Source organism: Patagioenas fasciata, chromosome 1 (genome assembly GCF_037038585.1).
Source record: "Patagioenas fasciata isolate bPatFas1 chromosome 1, bPatFas1.hap1, whole genome shotgun sequence".
Lineage (NCBI taxonomy): Eukaryota > Metazoa > Chordata > Aves > Columbiformes > Columbidae > Patagioenas > Patagioenas fasciata.
In genome coordinates this window covers 103,167,300-103,184,550 of record NC_092520.1, presented here as the reverse complement: position 1 = coordinate 103,184,550, position 17,251 = coordinate 103,167,300, and the positions used below count along the sequence as shown (strand labels likewise).

General features: G+C 39.6%; 1 protein-coding gene across 17 annotated transcripts in view; it reads right to left on the bottom strand.

The window, feature by feature from the left end:
- The window catches only part of DMD (dystrophin), a 1,243,922-nt gene that overhangs the window by 51,668 nt on the left and 1,175,003 nt on the right, over positions 1 to 17,251 (bottom strand). For all 17 annotated transcript variants that reach the window (XM_065859822.2, XM_071812091.1, XM_065859817.2 and 14 more), the window contains 3 exons: positions 11,320 to 11,521; positions 7,958 to 8,043; positions 5,405 to 5,562 (listed from right to left, as the gene is read on the bottom strand). In XM_065859822.2, coding sequence (XP_065715894.1) covers positions 5,405 to 5,562; positions 7,958 to 8,043; positions 11,320 to 11,521 — 446 coding nt within the window. The remainder of the gene's footprint in view (positions 1 to 5,404; positions 5,563 to 7,957; positions 8,044 to 11,319; positions 11,522 to 17,251) is intronic.

Here is a 17,251-nt window from a genome sequence, read left to right as displayed (position 1 = left end):
AGCGCAAGCTGCAATCAGAATAAGAATGAGCCGCTCAAAGCGCTACTTTCCACTTGTGGCTGCTTTAAATTTGCGGAGAACATATCGCGTCGATGAAAGACTTTCTGTAACACCCAAAGATCTATTTTAATTCTACAGTCACTGTCAATTGCCAGCAGTCCCAATGGCTGTCTACCCAGAGCTCTGCATGCGGGCTGTACAAAACCTGCGCTCAGGGAGATTAGGTGCATTAAAATGTATCAGAACTGGTTCTGAATTATATTACATGAAGATTTAAAGCCACGTGGAGAAAAGCTGGTCAGGGCCAGACAGTATAGGACAGACAGTTCTCGACTGTTCCCTGAGCTGCTGATTTTTTTAATAATCTCTAAATCCGGTAAAGGCAGCAGCTCAAGATTTTACATGAGGGAAAAAGCCTGAATTCAGACAGTTCATATCTGAACCAACAAGATCAAGCTGTAAAGAATATTAATGGTTCCTCTCTTGAACACATTTCTGTGCAAGTCCCAATTTTTATGGTAATAACAGAGTGAATCATAAAGTAAAATTCATAAAGCCCCTTCCAGCTTACAAGTAACAACTTGTTATGAGGGACATTCAAATTCATTATGCTCCAGACATCTGTTTTTGAGTATTTACTTTGCAGAAACAATGGGGGAAAAGGAAGTCGGGTGGTGCCAGCATCTTTATGCAATACTTGCTAGCTGAATTTTTCAGATTCTTACCCCTCTTTTTCCAGCTAGTAGTTTAAAAAATATTCTATTCTATACTAGCTTTATCTGTCCACAATATGAAATATGTTCCAAAATACAGTAATGATTTTACGTGAACAATTTGATATACTTTTGGACAGAGTTAAACAATCTAGCACAAACTTGGGATAACCTTTTTCATTAGTTACATTCTCTTTCTGTGCAGTATAGGAAAATAGTTAGAAATAACACGGTTAGCTTAATGGTGCTTTAAATTCGAGACGGAAAGCTTTATGTTAGTCTAGGTAAATCTTATTTGGGACAGACTAAACTGTGGAATAGGATTCTTACAACTTATTATACCTTAAAAATGCAGAGCAAGCCATGAACAGCAGAGCTTGTCTCCCCAGAGTCAGACCAAATCCCGCTCAACCTCACCTTCCACTCTAGAGTGGCTTTCTCAAATATGTTTGTGTTCTCCCCATTGCTGGCTGGCAGGAAAACAAAAGTCAAGAACTAATCATTTCTGAGACATGTGTTGTTTTGTGGTCAAGAGAGGATTATTATAAAGGTAACTTGGGGCAATAGATACTGCTTGCATGTGCCTCAACCCTTGGAGCAAATGCTTAAAATCAGTCCTTTGATCTCTTGCATTACATTTGATTGCATTATCTACCCCAGTCAATGTTTTTAGTGTTGTAGCAAAGAGCAATAAAATAAAAAAACATGAACCCAGAAATGAATTAGTGTACAGCTTTATATCACCCACACTGGAAAAACACCATCTTCCTGCTCCCCATCCCCCACACCCTAAACTATTTTAAAATAGCTCTTCAAAGCAGTTCACTTGTTGTACTCTTCAAGAGTGCCTCCCAAAGTCAGGCACAGGTTCACAAAATCCTGCTGAAATAAAACCAGAATTGCTCTTTCATGACATTTACAGCATAGCAGCTTGAGAAAGGATTTGCTATTTCCCTTAGGCCAGCTCTCTCCTGTCAGAGCCAAAAGCAGAATAAATATCCAGTGAATAGAAACAAGGGCTACCTGGATCTAACAAAAGACATCAAGTTCCTCAAGAGGAACACTGCATTTGTATGTTATTTTCATATAGACCTCTATATAAATATATATTGTTATTTGTACACAGTAGTGATATTTCCTGTTAAAAAACCAAACAAAACCAACCAACAACAAAGAACAAAAGAAAAACAAACAAACAAACAACACCAAAAACCAAAACCCCAAACAACAAACCACAAGACAGAAACCCTGAACCACCCCTCACAAATAAAAGAAGAAGGTTTAAAATATGGATATGAACTAACTGTACATATTCTATTTCCTAGCTTCACCTGTACTAGTTTCTAACATCAAGTACTCTACTTCAAGTACACTTGCAGAAGAAAATACACTTAAAGCAGTTCATAACAGAGAATCAAATATCCCAAATTTTACTGAGAAACAGCAAGAGACATTTTCATCTGATTTGTGCTCTGTTTTCGCATCACATTTCGTAAACATCCCAATGCCACAGTAACTCAACCAAGGCAGTGATGTGAATTCCTAGGTCCTATTTATACTATACAAGGAAAGCATATTAATAATTTTCCACTGTGATTAAAACACAGCGTGTCCTTTAGTCCATAACTATTCCCCATCCTGTTTACTTAACAAATGTGCCCATCACTGACCTAAAAGGAAAATACTTTCACAGTGCAGTAGTACTTAATTCATTCAGCACTCCACAGATCTATAGACTACTTCGATGCAGTCTGAATCTTCAAGTGGTCATTAGAACAAGCTCTTCGCTCTCACTTAAAAAGGTTTTGTTTTGGTGTTTTTTTGTGTTTTATTTTTCTTTAAAATCTTAAAGCAGAAATTAATCTCCCTGCAGCCGGTAGGAAAGATGAGTCCCATAACATCCTTTTTGTCCCACACACTATCAGCACCTTTCATATATGAAGGCAGGAGTGGGCAGCAGGCTGGCTGCTGCCAACAGCTGGGCTGGGAACTGGCCCTCCCCAGCCCTCATTCCCAAGGACTCGCACTTCAAACCAAACGAGCTGGAGAGATTTCCCCTGTTATCGCAGGGAACAGTAAACATCCCTCTTTTTTTTTCTTTTTTTTTTTTTTTCCTGCCGCTGTGCAGACAGACAAGGCCGTTGCCAGGGCACCTAACCTAAGGGGGCTGGGAAAGCCATTTCTGAAGCACACATTTGTTACAGACTCTGACATGACTGCAATTTATTGCAGGCTTATCATCACCAGAAAAAAGAGAAAAAAAAAAAAAAGAAAGAAAAAATATCTAAAGAAAAAGCATTATTCACCGTGGGCGTACAAAGAAAGACTTAATTTAGTCTCCACACAGTAAACTATGAATTCCCACACTATTTTTAAAAATTGAATTATCTCACTTCAGAAAAAGGAGGCCGCTGGGAGCCCTGTGCCATCCCTCCTTGGCTGCCCAGCTCCTCGCTGCTCCCTGCTCCTCCCTGCACCCCTGCACTCCCCACAGCCTCAAGACCCTTGTGCCCCCCACATCACCACCTTACATGAAAGGATCTCTCTGTACTCCTCCCTTTCTCATGGAAAGGTCTTATTTCTTCCCTCATCTCCATTCTTGGCTGCTCCTTTCTTTCATGCCTCATCCCACCCACCCTTCTGTTTGCTTCACCACTATTGTTCCTACTCCTGCTTTTACCATCCTTCCCTAAGGGCAGCCCTTTTTTCCCCACTCCTTGGTTTCTCCTCTCTCCCCTCCATCAGGGCTCTCCCTACACTTGGATTTCTGCTCCGCTCTCTAGGACTTCGTCCCCCCCGTTTTTGTATTTCCCTCCTCGGTTGAGCCTCCCTACTTCCCCCTTTCTGGTCCTCCTGGAATATCATCTGTTCTGCTGCAACCCGGGTCACAAATCATCCTCCCACTCTGCAAGTTAGAAATGAGGCTTCACCTGGAGGAAAAAGAGAGGATGAAACTCCCCTTACTGCAGGTAAGAAGAACACCTATTTTTCAGTGCAGGTAAGAGAAGGAAAACGCAGGTTTTCCGCCCTTGTGATTTATGAACATGTCAAAGGTTATGCCCAGCTGTGCTTGGGCTGTTGCTAGAAACTCCAGCAGCTGGATGCATTCAGCCTGCTGGCATGTCTTCATTCGTAATGACTATGTTGCTAACTCATTTTATCAAATGAACATTTATTCCAAGGTCTGCTTCCTACTTTATAAAAACTGGTTTTTGTGTGTTACATCACTATGAATTTTATTGGTTTTATCCTAGCATAAACACCATGTTTTTGTCAGATTCTGAGGTCATTTTCCTTATCAGTTTTTCAACAGTGTTCTAAGCACTGTTGCCATTCACTTGGGAATACGATAGGGTCCAGTGAGTCCTAATTTCTGTGGAAGGTCATTTGCACAAATAAGCTTTTGACCATGGATTTGCTGCGGCATCATTTTTTGCTGGTCTCGCTTGAAAGCCCAGTATGGAACTTGAGGCTTGAAAGCCATGGCAGGGTCTAACTCAGCTATGAAAGTTACTATGCATAGTTTATCAGCAAGGGATATGGCCCTAGAAGACATGAATTTGGAAATGGCATCAAATACAGATTAGAACTATAAAAGGTCAAGACATGAATGAAGGAATGGGAAAATGTGAATCCTGTAGAATTCATCTGTTAAAAGAAGTGTAAAAATACAAAAAGCAAATGTCCCATCACGACTGAAGTTCGTGGTGATTTTAGAATTAGATTCTTTTCATAGTCGCTGTGTAAAAGACTACTTCCAAGTATTAATATTCATTGCAAAAAAACTTGCTGTGTTTTGCTTGCTACAGAATTGAAACTACTACATAATGAAACTTGCGCAGCAGGCAAAAAAGCAAACAATTCCCCCTGCCCCCAGCCAAACAAAAAATCCCCCCAGGGATAGGGTTATGGGATGGGAAAAAAAGAGTTTCTTCCATTGTAATGTAGAAGATGCATTGAGAGTTAATCACAGAGCATACATTACCTCCCCTCCTCTACCTTTTCATTAAGCAGCTGTCTTCATCTTGTGCATTCTGCTGGTGGTTAGGATAAGGATGAATAATTCCCTTAACTCTCCTCTTCCCCAGCTTAAATAATTTACAAGTTTGAAAAAGAGCCTCCAGTTCGCTGGGCATTCCTCAACAGAAACGATAGGAATTTTCAATACTCTTTAAAGAAAAGTGGCATTATCCATTCAGGCAGTGGAAGGAGCTCCTCAAGTGCTCCTTGCTCCTAGACAGCACCGCAGGCAGTCGCTCCTTTCCTATCGCTCCCCTGGGCTCCGGGCTGTTACAGCTAGGTATATGCCCAAAATTCAGATTAATCATTGCTGTTCACCTACACAGCAGCAATAAATGGCGACCTACTGCTGGCAATAGAAACCTGTAAAATCAGGAGCTGCTGTAACAAAGACTTAAACTGTTTGCAGGGTTCAGTTATAATATAAGCTTTGATGACAATTATTTGCTATCAATAATAGTGCAATCTGGGCTTTTTCCACCATGGCCAGAGAAGCGGGCTAATTCAAAAACATTTCATCAAAGGAACGGTTTAATACAGCAATGAACAGCACTATTAAATAACCCTCACTACCCTAATCCTTCCAGTTTTTCAATCCTCTTGAGAACGGCCAGTCTACCTCACCACGAAATGCAAATCAGCAGGTTAACAGCGAGCAAAGGTGAACTTACAAACTGGAAGCAGCTTCTGACGCTGGGTTCGATGTTGCTGCCCCCGAAGGAGGCCACCTCCCCCAGCTGCCGGGGGATCTGGATGGAGTCATGCAGCAGCAGCCCCAGCCGGCGTTGGTCGCAGAACCCGGTGGAGCTGGCCACCTGCTTGAACAGGTCTGCAGGGGGAAAAAGGACACCCGTGGTAAAGCATCACAACTGGGAGATGGCAAATAGCACAGTCTGCATACCTCCAAAGGCTCTCAAGGGTGTTCAGCAGCCCTGGCTGATGCGAACACAAACATATCTTCAGTTTACCAGCTTCTCTCCCCATGAACACTGTTTTTTGTTGTTCGTTCTTGTTTTGTGGTTTTTTTTTTTTTTTTTGGGGGGGTGTGGTTGTCATTGCTGTTGTTATTATTGATTTTGTTTTGTTTTTCTGTTGAACAAGCAGTTTACTGATAATTTTTAATAGCATTATTTGCTTGTACCTGGGAAGAAAGGCCATAACAACACAGCACCTGTGGCACTACTGATAACAGCAGCTGCAATTTTATAACACAGCAAACTAAAGAGCGGGATCTTCGAGCCACAACAACAGAAACGATTTAAAAATACTCTTTAACAGTAAAATAATCTCACACAACGCATAGCACATTTTGAAGTCTTAGCAATCAATGTACAGCTCAGAGAATCCATTTCTCCTTCAACTGAGTTGAACTGAAAACCAAGAGCTTCCTAACTTCGATATGTCATAATTTTTTAATCCAAGAGTATTTCTAAAATGAAAGAAAAACATTACGGTACGACAGAACCTGCCATCTGCCAGGAATGTTAGTATCATATTAAGCTTTCATTTCTGAAGTGAAATGTCACTTGAAGCCATGTTCTGTTACTGAATCATTCTAGAAGAGAATCCTTACAGGACAGAATTACTGTCCCTTTGTAAACTCCATGTAATTGGGTGGGAATTAGTTATGCTACACACACATTGAGGAAGTTTTAGAGTTCAGAAGAAAAATCAGTTTAGCATTAACTGAAATATTTATTTGGTAATATCCCTGTTGACAACACATGACCTGAATAAATTCTCCTTACTTTTCAAAGAGTTAAAAAAAAAAGAGACAGCTAGAATAAAATAACACCCTTTTTTCGGAGTTGCCTTAATATTTCACTTGACACCAGGGATGCAATTATAAAGGTGCTTCAGCACTGCTCAAGATAACTTTCCCAGCACTGCTTTGACACCTGTTTTCTTCCAAAGGAATAAAGGAATGGATAGAAAAAGAATTATTTTTTAATTATAGGAGTCTCACTCTTGCCAAGTCTAGTTTTATAATAAATAACTTTGGGATAAATCCTTCTACCACCTCTGCAAGACTGAAGACTTGTGCTCTAGCACAACCAACTCTGTTCGACTGCGTAAATGAGAGAAAAAAAAAATTAAGGAGTGCAACCCATGGCATCCTTGCAGCAATACTAATGGCAACTGCACCGTGAATTTGGCATGGATGGTGGAACACCTAGAGACCTAAACTGTGACATAGTAATTGCCCTGAAATCTGATCCAATTATACATAGTCATGGACAGATGCTCTTGTTGGAACTTTCTGGTTTCTCTGTAGTGTTCAACTTTCATTAGTAGAAGAACAGAATAATAACACATGATGAAGAACTGCTATGTCACTGGGTCAAATACTAAAGGTTGGGGGTTTTGTTTGTTTGTGGGTTTTGTTGTTGTTGTTGTTTGGGTTTTTTTAATCACATGAATGAGTGATACCAGTTAATTTAACCAGAAGGTTACTCTCCAGAGCTACTGTTATCAGTAGATCTTTTCTGGATCCTAGTCTCACTAATGAACTGTTTCATTAGTCAGATAAAACTAAAACTTCAAGTGGAATTTTCAAGCATTTCAGGATTTGGTCTATTAAAATATGCAAAATTTGCATACCTTTAATATTTATTTAAAGACAGAAACTATATTTAAGCATAGTGTACAGAATAAGACCCTGACTACATTGTGGAAAACATTTTAAAAACATTTTCTATTTTAAAATGCGGTAATGGAAAATGTCCTGTATTAAACCAGTGGTCTTCAAAGCAAAGGTTGCATCGACTACTGGGGGTGCAAAAGACTAAACTTTGGGGTGTGGTATAAAAATATTTTTTCGTTCTGTTAATAAATCAGAGCAAAAAAAAACAAAACTGAGTGTTTATTTCACCTCTATTTCATACTTTTTATTTTTGCTTATGTCTTATGATGTATGTAATATATTAGTACAGTGGAACACATATATAATTTATAAATATACATCTATCGGAGGTGCACACTCAAAAACTTTCTACCAGTTGGGTGCATGATAAAAAAAGTCTGGGGACCACTGTGCTAAACTACCTTAAACCATACTGAACAAATAGCTTAAAAGCACAAGGTGGAGCAAATTAACACACTTCCCATCTGGACTACCTAAAATAATGTCTCTGTATGTTACTGAAATGCTCATGCAATAAACAGGAGGAATGAAACCAGAAAACAAACATAAACTTAAAACCAAAAGAAATATCTTGACTTACATCTATACTTATCTTCCAGGTGTGCTTTACAAAGGGATACAACACCAGTTTTGAAAGATAAGACACGGATCCTTCCTGTTCGACCCCTAAAGAAAAAGAAATATAGGCTGATAGATGATCCATTCAGGTCATAATTTGTTTACTATAAGGATGTTCACTGCAGTACTGTAGCGGTCATAAATGAAGTCCCACACAGGCCCATGCTGCACAGCATACGTTGGCCCGCTATTAGATAAGCTAAAAATGAAACATAAATATGGTTCTGGCTCCACAGGTGTAGTCAAATTGGATTGTGCCCTTGTACCGACTGAACCAGAAATGGTCTCTTTTTTTACGACAAACATGAGAATAAGAAGGTTTTAGACTATGCTTCTTTGAACAGGCTTCTCTATGAACTGCTGCTGAGCTACTCGCACGGAAGATGAGGTCCCTGACAGAACAGAAGAGCATCCCCTTTTGCCAAAGACAATAAAATTTCACTTTCATTCAAAATGTGATGTAGCAGCCGTTTATAGAAAGTCTTTGCTTACTGTCTGTCAGTCTTGCCCCAACTTGCTTGAGAAGGCAAGACGGAGCCAGGCAGGAAAACGCAGCCCCCGCCAGCAGCACGCGGTGACAGAGGCACTTGGAAGACGTCCAGGTGAGGGATGGAGCTTGCACAGACACCACGCGAAGGCAGCCAGGCTGCACGGCGATGCCATCAACCAGACGTTGTGGTTTCTGAGCTCCTCCTCACAGCACCCAAACCTGTCCCAAGGGGCTGGTACACACCCCCTCAGCCCCTGTGCTGCCCCCCTCACGTTCTCTCCTGCCTGAGGATGCGACTGCCCCGCTACTTTCGCTTTTTAATGTGACTGTGGTAAGAACATCCTCTGCACTGCACACACCGCAACAGCAAACCTTCACTTCTTCTCTTAGTCATCTGGTTTAGCTCGATTTACTTCCCCCAAGACTTTTATTTGTGATAGCATTTCAAATATATAACATCTATTGCAGACAAAGACATATACGACATAGGACTTTTTTGAAGCAGAGCCTTATCAACAGTTTTGAAGCGTCACCAGTAAGAACACCACTGCGAATAAGATAAATCGTGCACAGGCACGCCACAGTCATGCACGAGGCTGCACTGTTCAGCAAAGGTGCCTGTTGTCTTTTTAATCCTATGAAAGCGTAGTAGGAGTCAGCGGTGCTCAGTTACCCACCCATCTCCCTGCAAACCCTATAAAAGGTACAGATGGAAACTGGCAGACAAAGCCGAATTTAGAATTTGCAGCCTTTTACTAAAGAATCTTGCATTTTTCATCATGAATAAGCATTTGTTGTTTACCTATGCTTTCCACACTCCACTCCTCTTACTCCTCTCCCTCAAATTTTTTCCAAATGAATTATCATCTGTGCCCTGAGAAACTCCTGCTGATGAATACCAGGCTCATGCAAATTATACAGGAGAAAAATGTAGAATGATGATTTCCCTGCAAGACATTTTAAATTGAAACTTGCATGAATTGTGAGTTGTTCAGTTAACTCTCCTCTCCTCCCAAGTCAAACCAATAATTTAGCATGCTACTGCAAATGAGCATGAGTGACTGATCAATTAAAACAAATCTGAAACATGTGGGATTTGCAGAGCTGTGCCCATAATTAGATCAGTCATTGACTGTGAATTTGATTAATATCTTTACAAATGACAGTTTTCAATTATAAGAAAAGTAAAGATTCAGTACATTTAATTAAATGTCTCCAGCACTGCTGTGCACTTTGGTTGATCTCTGCCTATTAAGTTTACAGTGAAAACTAAACACTTGTAACCCCAAGGTCACCACTCTTATCAGTGTAATTCAAACCTGAATTTCAGCAAAATAGCTACAAATTTTTCCTCACACATAAAACACCTCTCTGCTTCATTGTGTCCTGCAATATACAGTTCCCCAGCACACCTAGGGAATTGCCTGGAGACAGCCAATTATAATTTCTAATGTTGTACTTTCAACACAGGGCAACAAAAAGAAAACTAGACTGGACACAGCAAATCTAAATCGGACAGTCCAGCTTAGGAGTAGCTTGTGGAACAACCTTTAGTTCCCTCTCTGCCTCTTAACTTAACTGATCTGGATTAACATCCCTAACACATCTTTTCTGGTTTTCACTGAGTATCTTCATTTATATGTTATTTATAGTTGATGATAATTCAGGAGTGGATCAGAGTTCTGTGAAAGCCAAAGCAGATTAAAGAATAAAACTTGATTCTTGAATACAGCCCCATTCCCTGCTACTGGTACACTACACAAAAATTTAATGTAATCTGAGTAATCTGCTTCACAGGATATTGCACCTGCTGCAGAGGATGTTATAAGCAACGGGCTTATTGGAGGTGATCCTGCAGGAAGAGACTCTGTACAGATCTATGCCGCTTTTTTTTGATAGGTGATCATTGAAGCTTCACTGTTGTCATCAAGGGTGCATGGAAGAACAATCTTATGGCACTTCACTTCAATACAGTTCAAAATGTCAATGAAAATACAACTGACCCATGACCTTCCATTCCTATGGGTAAACATTTATTCTGTCACAGCAATGAGCATGTCTGACTGAAAGTGGCTGACAACAACCCTGAAAGCACAAATGAAGGCTTCCACTGACGTTTTTTTTCCACTAAATTCACCAAATACTAAAATAATGGCTTATTCTAAAATTAGCTTATAAATGTGTGTTGTAAGTCACCTATGTGTTATGAGCAACATCATTAACCCACCAAATAGGAATATTCCTAAATTTTCGTAAGGTAAATTTACTCAGTTGTATTTATGCCTACAGGTAGCCTTTTAAAAATTAAATTTTAGAAGAAGTATTTCTCAAATCTGACTGCTAAAGGGTTTTAAGCACATTAGATTAGAGATTAACCTCTTCCATCTTTGAACAGGAATTGTAGATTGAAAGCTATAGAAAATGGACAGCTCTGTAAAGGTTTAACATCTGGAAGTACAGACACATGCAAGAGTCTACAGGTTGGTGCTCACACTGTTGCTTCTTGACCATGACCTACTCAGGACATGCAGTCCAAGAATTGCTCTGAAGACAGAAATTCTGTCTGAAGACAGAATCTTATTTAAGTTCTGTTTTCCAGCTCTCCCATTACTTAGTGTAATAAAGCCAGGATTGTAAGCCTATCCAACAGCTGTACTGATTCAGCTAAATGCAGCCATTAAACCGTTAGGTTTACTAAACTTTCATTTCAACTACCCCTTTTTTCCAGTTTCAAGCCACTGTTTTTATAATGAGCCAGATGGCTCATTATCCTTCTCCTCTTGTGCTGTTGAGAAAGCTCCCGAGCACCCCATGTTCAGAGCACGCATACGTACGTGTCGTAGACATTCAGCAGCCAGTTGAGGCACATGTCCACACAGAGAGGAACATTGACCAGGTTATTGTGCTCTTGTTCCAGTCGATCGTAAATGGTGGTCAAGCAGTTAATGATCTGCAGAATATCCATCGGCTGGTCATTTTGTTTGAGGTTGTGCTGGTCCAAGGCATCGCATGCAGCAGGCAGACTCAGGAGATCCACTGTTAAAATAAAATAATAAAATAAGTAATGATAATAATAATAAAAAACCTAAAACAAAACACAAAACAACCCACACAACACACACCAAACCATAAAAAACACTAAAGAGAAACAGCGGTGGCATTACTCATATCCAAAAAGTAAACAGAACAATTTACTTGGCTTACATGCCTGGCTAGAGGACATTTTATGTCCTCTCAAAGTCACGTGCAAGACTGATTTCAAGTCTCCTACAGGTGCACTGTTTATTCAGCTGTGGTCTTAGAGAGCAGTGTCTGTAAAAGTGGAAACTGTTTCCTTTTTGGCTGTAAAGTACTTATTATGCTATTGGATCCTATGGAAATATTACATAAATTACTATGTGAGTAAAAATTACATATTTCATGTTTTATGTTCCTACAGATGGGCTAATGTTTGACTACTGCATTCATCAAATGTGCTCTAAATATAGTACATGTCATCAGCCTTCCTGAGACGTGCCATCCATTTCTTACAGAAGTCAAGCAATCTTAACCAAACCGAACTCCACAAGGAATATACAGACAAATCACAACTGAACTAGGATTAACCTCTCTGTTATTTTTCCTCTGATGAGAACAGGAGAAAGAAGGTTCCAGAAGCATTAAATGACCTATTTCAATATTTATTAATGAAATGTATCCATTTTTAATTCTGCAGAGCATTTATATTTATAAACACCTCTACGACATCATGGAATAAGACACATTAAAACTTATCAGTCAATATACAACAGTTTTTTGTCACGAACTTTTAAAACTTGGTATCTAATTTAAGTCAGTTGCATTTGAAATTCAGATGTCCAAGGCAAAATAGAACTTCCCTTTCTCAGTTCTTAGTCTTGGCACACTAACATCAACAGCAGCATCACACTTTGAGAGACACCAAATCAGAGAATTATGTCGGTTTGCAAAGGAAAGCAAGAATAAAACTAGAAAAAAAAAAAAAAACAACACAAAAAAACCCCCACCTTCCCATCTCCTCCCCAAAAAAATCCCAAAACACCACAGAGAAAAATGAGACTATTGATGCAGATCTTCCTGCTGCCACCAGAAACCCCTTTGCAATTCCTTGCAGAATTTCCAGGGTGTGAGCAATAGGGATGGTAAAGCCCAGATGCTGTTAGCCCTGTTCATACTGTGAGCAGTCACAAGGTGCAACAACATGACTCAAGGGAGCAGGACCTGGCACAAAGCGAACCACCAAAAATCATCCAGGAAATTCAGGAGAAAATTGTGAAATAAACATACCCAACTGCAAGACCATTTTTTCTCTCATTGGAATAAAAATGTGTTTTACTGGATCCTGGTAAGCAACATCTCTCAGTACTGTCAAAAAATATGCAGAGGATAAATGCAGAACCCCATAAAGGAATATTTTTAAGAACCTCATCCAGCTTAAGGGCACATTTGCCAAATTCATACTGTTTTATCAAGGATGAAGCTAACCCTTTGATGTCTTAGTGGCAAGGAAAAATACTTCAGCTGCATACAGGGTTGCCTGATAATGCTGCATGGACAGTACCCTGGGATTTCATAATTGCCAAAAGAATTTCAGGAGAATAAATTTCAAAGGAAATCAATAGGTTCCTCTGCTAATAAATCTCTCAAGCACTTCTGGAAATTTTGTCCTGTGGGCCTGACAAACCCAGTATTAGAGTGCATAAGGGAAGCTTGTAACGGCATCACCATTTTTATATCAAGAAATTTAAACTTGAATCTGTGGTTTTGTGCAGGGTTTTATTGGAATTTTCCTTTTTTCACATTAGCACATAGATATTTATTAAAAGAAAATCTTTTGGAATATCATGTTTAACCTGCTAGCATACAAAATATAGCTATTCTAAGGTCAGTGTTACATCCCACAAAAGCATATTTATCAGACCCATTCCTAACAGTCTCAGAAAGATGCTCTTCTTTTAATCATTTATTAGTCAAATTGGAAATGGAGCACTGCCTTCACAACACCTTTGGCTCCAAGCTTTAGGCTGAACTCTCAGTTCCTTTGAGACTATGAATCAACGGTAATTAAATGAACCCCTCAGGCATCTGAGTGGCAGCTTAATTATATATACAGCTACTGCTAAACATGGGTCATTCCACTTTGTGGAAGCTTTTCCCACTAATAAGCAACAACTTCAGAAAAGCCTTTCACCCTGCTCTTCATCAGCCTCCTGTCCTATCTTGAAGTTAATAACACACGTTCATCTTGTAACAAGCAAACAGTGCTTGCCACCAGGCTCTGCTTTAGGGAACTTTCTATGGGAAAAACAGCAGCTCTGGCTTTTGCCACGTTAAGCTCCTCCTGCATCTTGCCCACCAAGATTAAAAAAATTTGGGGGTTGATCTCCCAGAACCAGGAATTGCATATTTCTTTCCTTAAAGTAAATATGGAGGCCCCATGAATTACAGACTTTCAAAACACAAGTCCCAACATTCAGATACATATTGAAGAGTTGTATATTCATTGCCTCTCAGTGATTTGCAAAGCTTTAACTGAAACAAACCATATCACATTATGCTTTGTACTTTTCACGGGTTCTCTGCCACTCTTTTGTTCTTTTCTATTTAAAGTTCCAAAACTGATCCCAAAATCACAGAATGTTAGGGATTGGAAGGGACCTCAAAAGATCATCTAGTCCAACCCGCCCCTGCCAGAGCAGGAACACCCAGATGAGGTTACACAGGAGTGTGTCCAGGTGGCTTTTGAATGTCTCCAGAGTAGGAGACTCCACAACCCCCCTGGGCAGCCTGTTCCAGTGCTCTGTCACCCTCACCATGAAGAAGTTTCTTCTCATATTTCAGTGGAACCTCCTGTGTTCCTGTTTGAACCCATTACCCCTTGTCCTACTATTGGGTGTCACCAAGAAGAGTCTGGCTCCATCCTCATGACACTCACCCTTTATATATTTGTAAACATTAATGTGGTCACCCCTCAGTCTCCTCCAAGCTAAAGAGACCCAGCTCCCTCAGCCTTTCCTCATAAGGGAGATGCTCCACTCCCTTAGTCATCTTTGTTGCCCTGTGCTGGACTCTCTCAAGCAGTTCCCTGTCCTTCTGGAACTGAGGGGCCCAGAACTGGACACAATATTCCAGGTGTGGTCTCACCAGGGCAGAGTACAGGGGAAGGAGAACCTCTCTGGACCTACTAATCACCCCCCTTTTGAAATCTGTGTGAGCAGTAGCTCTAGCTTATTTTGAAATCGAAGTCTTCTATATAAATAATTCTTTGGCTTCTAAGGCAAGAGAAAAAAGTTAGGATGCTTGTAACTAGACACCAACCTGTGGCCAGATTGCAGAAAAAGTATAAAAGACAACCTGGAACAGCTAACCCACTGGAGGACAGAAGACACGACAGGAGAAAGTATGCTGTGGAGGTCACATACTGCGCATGGGGAAAACTCAACATATGGCTGGTGATAAAAAGTATTAATGGTGTTCCCAGAATGCAAGTTCATCTCCTCCATAACCTGTTGTGTTGTCTGATACATTAAAAAATATATTTAATCTAGCCTCTATAAAATTAAAGGAAAAAAACACCCTAACAGAAGTCCTTGAATATTTTCTTTTGCTGCATCTCCAAGAACGCTTTGTGAATATATCTCATTTTATTGACATCACAGTGTTCAGATGTGGTTTGCACTCGAAGATCAGATCTTTTAAAAGTGGCAAAACAAGAAAGTCAGCATGCTTTGATGTGATTATCAAAGGAAACCATACATTTAATAAAATGGTGCAATAGTTACACCTGGCATGCCCACAATAATTTCGAGGGTTGGCATCCTAGAGCCACACACTAAATTCTTCTAAGGTAAAACAATACATGAACATTTATTTCTGAAGGATTAGCATTTTCCATATTCTTCTTCAGGTTTAATGTCCTAGCATCATAATGTTCATCGGGCTGACTCACAAAATGAGAAGAACTAAGTCTGAGAATAGTTCATTTTTAAAAGTGTTTCTATTCTTGCCACTAAGGAACAGACTGTATCTCCACTTCTACAGGCCTTCTATTCTGTACACATCTTTAGAGTGATCCTCAGTAGACAACTCTGCTCTGTTTTTTATCAAGTTTGCAGGAAAGTACATACACACACACATACTTAAACTCCTGCAATTTTAAAACAAAAATGAAAAGTAAGAGTGGAAAGCAGCACCTATTGCAGGTGGGATTTAAGGATTTTTGGTTATGTGTAGGAGCCCTGAAACTCAGAACTGTGCTCTATTTCTACTGGTGCCGAATCACAGAAAAATAATATTGTAATGAGTTAGGTTTTTGTTTTGGTTTGGGTTTGGTTTTTTTTAATCTAATTAAACTGAGTTCGCAAGTGACACTGAAACCATAGAACAGAGAAATACAACTATGGTGTCTCCAAGCAAAAATATTTGTAAGAGCAAAGACTGCTAACAAAATTCCTTAAATACTTCTCCTTAGATACAAGTATGAAGAATGTGCTAAAGTAATCAGTGTAAGCACCACTGCATGTCTCTGAAAACATCCATTCTCAGAAAATCTACATGAGTGTAACCTTGAGAGATAACCTGACTTCAGTGCATAATTACAATTTCACACTGTTAAGTCCAAGATGAGTCTAGAATTATCCAGTGGTAGGAATCATGGTAATACAGATAAAACAGGAAGCACAGTTGTGCACTTTCAGCCATAAAAACCTGTTACAAGTAACACTTGTGCACTATTAGCTAGAGAAACCTGTAATTCCAAAAATGTTAGTTCCTTACTTCAGTTCTGCACTGACTATAAATACCTTTCACTGCATATCACCCCAGTTTCTTCACACTACCTTTCCACAATGCGTGTGGCAGGAGCACCATGCCATGAAAATGTTTGTATTTCTGATCACCAAAATTCATAGCCACTTTCATTATCTTAAAAGAATTTTCACTTACAGTTTATTTTTTTTTCCTTTTGTCTCTTTTCTTTTTTTTTTTTATACACTTGGAAATTCAGTCTATTCACTAGTGGAATTCACCCACGCTTGTAAGTCTAAAACTAAACATGCTCAAAAATATCAAGGTTCATCTTAGTTCCAGAAAGCATGTGAGCACAAATCCAAACTTGAGATAAATCAACAGTTCAGACATTTGCAACTGTGTCAGAAATTTAACCCTATAATTAAACACCAAATAGTGCATGTTAAAATATTTTAACAACCTCACAAACTGTAGTGCCCAATAAAGTGCTTGCTTTGGCAACTGATTGGCCTACCCAGAAAACTACAAGCAAATTACTTAGCTATCAGGTTGCAACAAGCTGAAGAGGAAATGTTAACTGTAGTGACAGGTAGAATATCTGCAACAGTTGGGAGAATTAAAATGTTACAACATGCACATCACTAATGTATAACTGATGAGAGACTTCTGAACATAACCAAAAGCCAGGGAAAAATGAAGCTAAATGTTTATTGTGATGATCTCATTTAAAGGCAACAGCCCCTCAGGGTTCAAGATTCGACTTAAAAAAACACTAGCAGCTCCAGCTCTGGAGTGATTATTCCACCCGAACTCTCACTGTCCCCAATGCACGACAATCCTGTTCCTTTCGCGTGGAGATAAAAAGCTCTGGCTAACACAGGACATGGCACAGGTAACAAGGACAGTGAAAATACCCAGTTAAAGAGTATAAAGACAAAAAATATGTAGGGGATGTTAGCTTTGTTTCTGATCCGCTGCTCTGTTTGACAAGGGACAGAC